At 48.9% G+C, this 9350-nt stretch overlaps 1 protein-coding gene across 1 annotated transcript; it reads right to left on the reverse strand.

The window, feature by feature from the left end:
- Positions 1-486: 486 nt before the first annotated feature.
- On the reverse strand, positions 487-3004 carry LOC142037820 (cystatin-like). Its single transcript, XM_075042401.1, has 3 exons — positions 2717-3004; positions 2019-2132; positions 487-892 (listed from the first exon to the last, which is right to left on the reverse strand). Exons 1-3 carry the CDS (start codon positions 2987-2989, stop codon positions 815-817), a joined length of 465 nt encoding a protein of 154 aa, XP_074898502.1. The 5' UTR covers positions 2990-3004; the 3' UTR covers positions 487-814.
- Between the last annotated feature and the right edge of the window lie 6346 nt (positions 3005-9350).

The raw sequence follows: 9350 nt of genomic DNA on the forward strand, positions 1-9350 counted from the left end.
GCCCTGGGACTTTCCGCTCAGAGCAAGCTGGGGATACAACCTGCGAAGACCAGATGCCGTAGGAAGCAAGAGCTCCTAAAACACCTCAAAGGCAGCGCAGGAAGACACTAGAGTGGTTAATCCTTACGCAACACAACTGCACAGATCTGTGTAGCCTTGCAACAGAAGAGCACAGCAGCCAGGACCTGAAACAATCCCAGCCTTAACACAAGCTTTGGCTCATCTTGCCACAGTCGGGTGTTGCATACTGCAGTGTTTTCAAAAGCAGAGTGTTTCTTCAGTGAAGACCGCTAAGGGCTTCCACCTCTTACTCAACACCAGAGGTCAGGTTAAGGGACAAGGAGGCAGGGTTTACCTCCCATAAGATCAGGGTCCCCCATTCCTTCTCACCCCGTTCTTTGGGCACAACAGACAAGGTCACAAATAAAAGCAGACCCTCCCTCTAAAACAGAAGCAGCTCAAAAAGAAAGCCACACACCACAGCAATTATGAATTAGGATTTTATGTTTACAGTAGACACTTAACAGGGATACCGAGGGGGTTTTTTTAATCAGAATTCTGATGTTGGAGTTGCTTTATTGGGAAAGCTGTAGGAAGACCAAAACAGCTGCTCTAAAATGGAATTGCAAAGAAGAAAAAGTTGAGATCATACTGTGGTTTAAAGGAAAGTTACATAGTTTAACTTGCATAGCACAAGCATACATAAGTAGTTAAAAGGCATTGATAAAGCCCATCACAATTTGTGTTATTGCTTGATTTTTTTCTTTTCAATCTGAGCAACTGGTTGCTGGTCTCTTCTGGAACCAAGGTAGGCTTATTTGCAGTTACTGGTCAGTAGTTTAATTACATTTTGCCAAGGAATGGTGTACACTACAAAGTCACAGGTGGTGTGCTAAGGAAAGAAAAAAAAAAGCAGTTATCAGATTAAGAGCATAAAACAGTGTCATTGACTACTGCTCTACACTGAATTACCACCCCACATGATCCAGAAACTATGCCAATTCCATGGCTGTCTAGATTTACCCTCTCCTGACAAGTATTCTGGAACACGACTCTTGTTAGTACCTGCTCAGGATGAATCTTTTTTTTTTTTCCAATAAACACTAACAGAGAAGCTGAGCAGTCAGCAGTTCTGAAGATCAGGTTACCTCCTTTACCCATTCACACAGAGGAAAGCTTTCAGCATGGGTAATACTCCAACATAAGCTCTCAGGCACAGGTAAGCACACCTGCACAGCTAATCTGTATGTGCATGTGTCAAATCACAGCAGCTTTCATAATGGTACACACAAGCTTCTAGCTAGGTGCTTAATGGATCACTTGCGTGCAGTTACACCTCTTGTACATGTAGGCAGAAAGGGCATGTACACAGAGAAGCTAAGCCTATCACTGTGATTAAGAGAAGTAATGAAGTACTATGAAAGATCTAGACTCAGACCAGATCAAGGCAGACGTATTTGGTGCTCTTATCTGAAAAGTTAAAGTACTCCTTAAAGAGCATTGTCATTAGACAAAACTCATGTGTAACAGCTTGGTAGACACAGAGAACAGGGGTAATCTGCCTCTTGTGATCAGTGCTTAGCCCAAAGTGCTATTCACAGTAATAAGTCCCCCAGGAAAGTGTGTCAAGTCAAGCATGTTTACATCAAAGGAGCAGAAAATGGTATGGGGACTCAGGACCCTGGACCAAGAGCCAGGAGACCTGTAGGCTTGGCAGAGTTTCCCCCATATATCCTTGTGATCCAGACCATGAGCACTTTTTAGGAGTATTGAGGCACACACAGTCCTCCACGTACTACAGCCTCAGATCCCCATTTACAAAACAGGCGAAAAGGCCCTGCCTTCTCCGTCACCATCACCTGGCAAGACAAGTTCTGCATGGGCAGTGTCTCGTTAAGTGTAAAGGCATGAAGTCTCTGATTCTGGCTGGGGCAGACAAGGGACACTGCCCATACCTCTCTGTACTAAGCCAGCCGGAGGGATGGGGTTGGAAACGCATGCCGTGCTCCGAAGCCTACCTTAGCCATCTGCGGCGCGTCATGGAAAGCACAGCTCTGGAGATCAGTTGCCGGCTTTGGGCAAGTTGTCCGGCCAATCTCAACTGTCATTATGTACTTGATTCCAGACACAATCTGCAACAAGACAAGTGGGCAGAAGCAGCTTTATTTGGAGCCCATACAGAAGGGCTCTCTGATGAAAGAAGCCCAGCAGAAAGGCAGTTTTCTGGTTACGCAATGGCCCAGAAGTACAGAGGGGATTGCGTGCGGCAACCTCCACGGAAGAGGCACTTGGCACCCTTTCAAAAACAGGAAACAAAATCCAAATAAACAAGCCTCACAGTGCAGCTTCCTTGGTCAGTAAACAGAGACGTGTGTTAACTCAGCACCGTAAGGAAGTTACAGCTTCTTCAATAACACACAGCGCCCAAGGGCATTCAGACTGACAAGACCCAAGCCTCGGAGAAAAAAAAAACAAAACCAACCAAACAAAAACAACAACAAGGAGAGGCTTTTATTCACCTTCTGAGGAAAAAACCAGCTTGAACAACCCCCTCAAGCGTGAGGCCTGCTCTTTCTCCACAGAAATCCCACAGGCCTCCTTTTCAGCTGCTCCCCGGAGGGTGCCGGGACCGACCCCAACACCCCCCACCCTCCCCGGCCCAGGGAAGGGACGGCCACCCGGCCGCCGCCGTTCCCGAGCCCGTCCCGTCACCCACCTGCCTCTTGGCGCTGAGGATCCGCACCACCCGGCTGGAGTACATATCGTTGCTGGCCTTGTTGTACTCCGTCACGGCGAACTGCAGGGCCCGCTGCAGCCCCTCATCGTTGTCGGTGTTATCGATGTCCACCGGGGCTCCCAAAAGCCGCGGGCGGTCTTCACGGGCCAGCACGGCGCCGGCCAACATCAGCGCCGCGACGAGCAGCGTCAGGCAAACCCTCGCTCCCGCCATCACTCCGCGCTCTGCCGCCCTCCTTCCAGCCGCCGCCATTTTAAGGGCGGCGGGGCGGGTCGCCTCCCCAAACACACCGCCCCGGCCCGCCTTCTCCCTCCGGCACGGAGCCGTCCCGCAGCGGTAGAGCTGCCCGGTGACTCCCCTCCTCGCCTCGGCAGGCGTCTGCCGTGGGGATGGGCAGTGTCAGACACCCCGACGGGGGGGCTTCTCTGTGAGGGAACTCGGGGTGCCCTGGGACAGAAGCTTCCCCCTCCGAAACCTCTCTTGGCGCTGCTCCTTTTTCTCTTCAGAAAGGCCAGCGCTGGGAGGGGGAAAGGGTTTTGGTAACCCCTGAAGTCTCTCTGTGCTGGGGAAAGGCTTGTGCCCTAAAGCCATGTTGCTTGTGGAAACACACCTGTGTCCCCTGTCCCTCGGGGAAGGGACAGGAGGAAGGCGAGGGGGTGGCACTGCCATTTTGCTGCCCGTGACCCTCCACAGGGGCACGGGTGGAGGAGGATGTTTTCCCACACGGGTCCGGGAAGTCGGAGACTTTTTCCAGGCTCTGCCTCCTCACGGGTTATTCTAGCACTTCTTTGCCTCTGCTGCGGAGGGAAAATAAAAACCACAGAGCGTTTTAGGCTACAAGCGTGGCTCCCAGCACAAAACACCATGTATCATTTCCTATAGCTGCCTCCGCAGCATCGGTGTTACCTCATCCACACTAATTGCTCTGCTGAAGGCCAGAGGGGCATCTGCGGCCGGGGCGGCTTCCCAGACAGATCGCTTCACTTCCAGTCTCCTCTCGTAACCACAAGCCTATCTCCCCCATCCCGTCAGGAATCCTAAGTTTGGAAAGACGGGACCCAATATAGCATGAGGGAGCTAGCTCCAGTGGGATTTAAGGCCTCGTGGAGTTGTTAGGCTAAGGGAGGGCAAAGTTTTCCGCCTGAATATCCGCAGCACGCCTTGTAATGAAAAGGAAAGGGCATGGGCGCTGACTGGAAAGGCCGCCTGCATGCCAGCAATACCCAGCATGAGAGTTATCGCTGGAAAAATCCCCGCAGTTGGCAACAAGCTGTGCGACTAATTCAACAACGACAGGGCGTTGGGGTAGTTTTTACAGCTAGAGAAAGGCACGAGCACCACCGAAAGCACCAGAGAGGGGACCGGGGTGTGCGTATTGGGACGCGAGCCAAAGCTGCTAGCGGCCGCAGGAGTCTGTCTCCATTTATCTTTTCCCTAACTGGCCTTGGATCCAGACTGGATCAGTTTAAAACTCAAGGTTAGAGCTCGCCTTCGTGTCTTCGGAGGCGAAGGCTCTCTTTTGCACTGTCAGTGACTGCTGCCAGCGGGAACAGCCGGCTCTGGCCTCAATCAGTCACTGCACCTCCAACGTACCTGCCAGCTCTCTCCCCACCGCCCTGTGCAGACCCTGCCAGCTCAGGCCTCCATCGAGCAGTGCCCCGGCTCCCAGCCGCTGGAGATGCTCACCAGCCCCACGCGGCACACGCAGGGATCTGTGCCTCACGCTATCACACGAGGGAAGCGCCGTGAGAGGGAAAACCAGTGCCTTTGGGATTCAGGGAGCTTTCACCTTGCAGGCAAACAAGCAAGCAAAGTCTTAGCTCTGCTTGGGTCACCTCATGGGAGTGAAGGTATTCAGTGTGGCTTAAATTCACACTGGCAGGCAGTAAGTCAGCTCTCGGTACAGTCCTGGTGATCTCATGGTTATTTCTGCAAGCGGACATCGTGCGTGGTACAGCATGACACAGCTGCGTTCCCTCTTCACCTCTGCTTCAGCACCACAGCATGCCCATTCAGCCGGCCTTGTTCTGCCTCAGAAACCCAGGGTTTCAGTGTCTTCTCACATGCTAGTCTGTCACTGGCCCAATGAATAATTGATGCCACAAAGCCACTCAAGCAGAAAAGGCTGAGGAAGCAAAGGAGACTTGCTTCAGTAATGTGAGGGGTGGTGACACTTTTTTGGAGGAAAAGGTTCATTCTCCTCCTCAGGCAGATAATCATTCACACAGTATGGAAGAGGCTCAACACAAAGCGGAACCATCCTCTCCAAGACAGAGACCATCTTGCCCCCAGAGAGGCAACAGCCTGGGCACAGATGTGGAAAAGTTTCTGTCTTGAGTTTTATGAAGCAGAGCCTTCAGGCTGGGTTTCCTCTCTCCCTGGGAATTACCCTATGTACTGGCTTCTCACAGGTGGAGAAGTATCTCTATGAAGTTTCAACCAAAAGTTTCCTCCTCATCAAACCACTGCCTACAGCTTCCCCAAGCTGCAGCTGAGGCAAAAGAATGTTTTCCAAGGAGTAATTCCTAACCCCTTCCCGCACACTGCAGACAGGCTTTCCAGAAACACTCTCTGCCCTCCTGCTCACACCACCAACTTTCGAACCTAGAGGCAAAGTTTACATTTGGTTTCAGAAAGCGGGAGAGGTCTCAAAGACCGGAGCTTGCCTGCCACAAGCACTGCATGGTAGGGGAGAGCAATCCCATTGCCAGCAGCGGCCGTGCCCAGTCTGCCACATCCTGCTTTTTCCCCCCAAAAAGTGCACAGGGCACTTCAACATTCTATCACAGTGATAATTAAGGTTTCCTCCCCACGTACACAAGCAGAGGAGTCTGCTGGATTTGCAGCTCAGAAGTCAGCTTGGCCCCTTTCTGCCAAGTGACTTAAGCCAGGTGCTAGAGGTCCCCAGCACTGATGGTCCTCGAGCATCAAATATCAAAATTTCCTGTTCTCTTCCCTGGTCCTTCGGCATTCCTGCTCCCTCCCACAGAAAACAGAGACATATCTGGATTCCTGTTGGATGCCTGACAGCTTTTCTAAATGTCTGAAAGGAGTTGCACATTGGTCAATGTCATGTTGTCCTCTTCCTTGGTCAGCAACACTTCAATCAGTTGAACACATATAACTGCAGAAAGCAAAGCTGCTCAGCAGTGTCAGTCCCTGGAGTTTCTTTGGTGCCAGGATTTCACTTTGTCTTTCCTAATTGATGCACCAACATTTATTCTGCAAAAGGGTAGCTGACAGAGTCCCTCTTTGACACAGTTCATGCCTTGCTTCACTGTGCAGAATGGCTAAAAAGGTAAACTTGCCCTTCAGAGTTCCTGGTTCTCCAGCTTGGGCAGTGCCAGACGGACCCTGCAGACCCACAATGAAAACAGAAGGAAGCTGCATTTGTTGACTATTGCCCGTTCAAACCTCACAAAATCAGGACTTGAACCAAGGCAATTTGGGGAAAGAAAAGGCTTAGCAAAAAAAATTATGCTCTACAATCAATGAATAAAGGGGACCTTGTTCATGAAATAAAACTGCATTTTGTGCTTTTGTTTCTGAAAGGCACAACCATTTTTCTCTATCAGAGGTGCTTTTTTTAACATAAATAAAACATAAATTCTCAAATAACCAGATGCCCAAAGGAGCCAGTAATTTAAGGAATGTACCAAGCAGCAGGAAACTCATGATAACATTGCAAAAGTTTGTAATACTGTGTGCTATCAGTATGACTGGAAGAAATAAGAGTTTTAGGGTCTTCTTACATGGTTGGTTCAACAGCATTTGTGCAATATCCAGTATATTTTCATCTACCTTTTTGCCTATGTTTCCATTTCACTCAGGACTGGTGAGCTTTTTATGTTACCAGGCATACTTGTTTCTCCAGATAACTGCTGCATTCCTTGTCCTTGCTGTTGACATCCCTCATCTCTCTTTTAACATCCAAAGGAACAATTATAGATGTCTCTACTCGGTAGCTAACTGAAAAGCTCTGCAATACTGTGACATGTCTTTCAAAGTACAATTAGACAAGGATGTTTGAAAAAGCAGCTAGTCCTTTAATCAAGAACAACAGTTTCTCCACAAAGCTGAACTCTGAACGACCCTCAAGAGAGAGTAATTACTGTGATAGAGGCAGGAACAATGGGAAAAGCATGATATAACACTAAACATCTGGTTTCAATTTCTCTTAACCGAGGGACAGCAGGCCAAATCTATGCTGGGGTCAGGGCTTTGCATCCTGCTAAGTCAATCTAGAGCAGCAAAGGGTGGGGTGCTGGCATGGCTCCCCGTTTTCCTCCCACCACGCTGCGTAACTAACACAAGGTAATGGAAGGGAGGCGTTTCGTAAAAGGATTGCTTTCAAAAAGCTGAAAGCCTCTTGAGCAAGATAGTCAGCAGTTTATGAGATGGGGCTGAAAGTGATTCAATACCAAAGGCAAAGCCGTTTCACTGCTGTTGAAGAGTGCCCTCTGCTTACGGAAATGAACCCATCCCATACCAGCTCACATTCAGTGATGGTGGGAGAAGTAGGGATCCTCTGCCTTCCTTCGAAACTCATGACCACCTCTGTCCACTCCCTGCTCTGGCATGCAGAGGCATTTATTTTTTCAGGAGAGGAACGGAGGCAATGCCATGACTTGTCCACACAAGGAAAATCAGGGCCCTATCTTCGCTCTCAGCTTCAAAAGGGGGGTCTCTGAAATCTAGGCAGCTGATTTCAAAGTGCCCAGGCTACATCTCTTCTGCATGTACATATGCCTTCACATGCTGGCAAGCTCTTGCCACAAGCAGCCAGGGGTGGCTTTTCTGGATAGACTGCAAGGCGATTCTTCAGCTGAAAAACACTATGTACCAGGACAGGCTTCAAAAGCACCGAAGGGCTGCTCTGAACATACTTCAGTCCTGGCAGTACAACTGGATTAGTAGAGACCCTCCCTCCAGTCCCTCTGACATAACCACGCTTCCTTTGCTCTTCAGAGTAGCCTGGAAGGAGCTAATGACTGTCTACTTTAAATAAGCTTAGTACTCAGCACTGAGCGCACCTTGCAGGCAATTCAGTGGGAACAGAGCTATTAGGAAACATAGGGCCCCAATCTAGGTGCTGAGCTCTCTTGAAAGCACAGCTCTAGATTTCTTGGGAACAGGAAAAAAAAACCAAAACAAACCAACAGGAAGCAAGTGCAAGTAGCACTGAGCCCTGTTCAGTCACTGGCAGTCACTTTTAGGAATCAAATGCCAACAACTCCCAGGACTGATCTCAATAAGGTCAACAATTATCACCTGGCAGAGAGCAATTCCTGCGAGATGGACGCGAGGCGGGGGGAGCTACCCAGCTCTCTCTGCTGAGTCCCACGCTGCTCCCATCACTTGTGGGATGACAGCATCGCCCGATTTGAATCCCTTTCCCTTATGCTAGTGCAGAAGACACTCTGCCTCTAAGAAATGGGTATTCGCATACAAACATCTGCTTTAGTAATTACTGATGTTAATCTGCCTTTGTGCCCACAAGGGAAGGCATTATTGTTTTACAGGCAAGCAGTAAATAAAGTAATTGCCAGCAGAAAAGCTGCATTTCAAATAACTGCAAGCAATCAGTTATGGTCAGATTGTGCAACTGAAGCAATGAAGCCACAGTATTGGTAGTGAATGCTGATTTAAGTGAAGTACTGGTGCACTTGGGATGTTAGCAAAAAAAACCCCTACACCAGCATCCTTTTTTACTCTGAGAAACATAAATGCTGGCATAGCGATAGCATATATTCAAAATTATCGCCAGAGATTTTATGCAATCTGGTGCCTTTGACAGCTGCATTAGCTTGTATTTACTAAGAATAATTCGGCCATTCCCTTTGCTTCAGTATTCTTCTTCTTATGTGTTTGTTCACCTCAGCCTGCAGGAGAAATAGCTTTACTGCTTAAGATTTATCCTTACTAGATGTTTTTTTTTATTTCCCCAGGAATTGTTTGGTTCAGAGCTGGCAAGAAAATGAGTTCTGTCCTCAGTCTCCAATCCAATCAGAAGCACAAAGCGCATGTTTAAGCTTAGCGTGTTTATACCAGCGACTTCGCATGGCTAAAAATAAGCCTAAAATTAAGTGTGTGTTCACGTGCTGTGCTGAAACTCGCCCTCCAGCAGCCTGCCAAGGTACTGTCCACTCCTGTCCCTTGCAGCAGCAAGCTCTAAAGTTGAAGTGAAGCGGTCAGATGTTTCAGCAGAAGTTTGCTTAGTGGAGAAGAAAAGCCAGGCGATAAAGGAGTATTTCTTCAAGTTTGGGCCACAGTCTGCACACAGCAGAGAAACAAAGTGTAGTGGAGAAGCCTGCAAAGACTAGAGCTCATGCTCTGAGGCTTCACAGGTCCCAGGAAGCCCAGAGGGGAAAGAGTTTCCCCTATGGTAGCATCGTGTCTGTGCAGAGTTCCTCCAAGCTCCCCAGGAGAAGGTGGTTCACTAGCCACACCACTTTTGTCCTCTCTATAAATCAAATCACTCCTGTCCTCCCTTGACAACAGCTCATAGCCATAACTTCACTACTGCTAAGTCCAAGGGGTTTAGGACATAGCACAAATTTGGGTGTTCACTAAGCATGATACCACCCCTTAACTATATGTACACATGTTTATG

This window comes from Buteo buteo, chromosome 12 (genome assembly GCF_964188355.1).
Source record: "Buteo buteo chromosome 12, bButBut1.hap1.1, whole genome shotgun sequence".
Lineage (NCBI taxonomy): Eukaryota > Metazoa > Chordata > Aves > Accipitriformes > Accipitridae > Buteo > Buteo buteo.

What these genes read in the sequence shown, in the direction of transcription:
- LOC142037820 (XM_075042401.1), bottom strand. Translation starts at nt 2,989, where the DNA reads ATGGCGGCGGCTGGAAGGAGGGCGGCAGAGCGCGGAGTGATGGCGGGA. An exon ending in TCCTCAGCGCCAAGAGGCAG is followed by an intron (nt 2,133 to 2,716) that starts GTGGGTGACGGG and finishes GTCTTGTTGCAG; the next exon opens with ATTGTGTCTGGAATCAAGTA. An exon ending in ACGCGCCGCAGATGGCTAAG is followed by an intron (nt 893 to 2,018) that starts GTAGGCTTCGGA and finishes TTCTTTCCTTAG; the next exon opens with CACACCACCTGTGACTTTGT.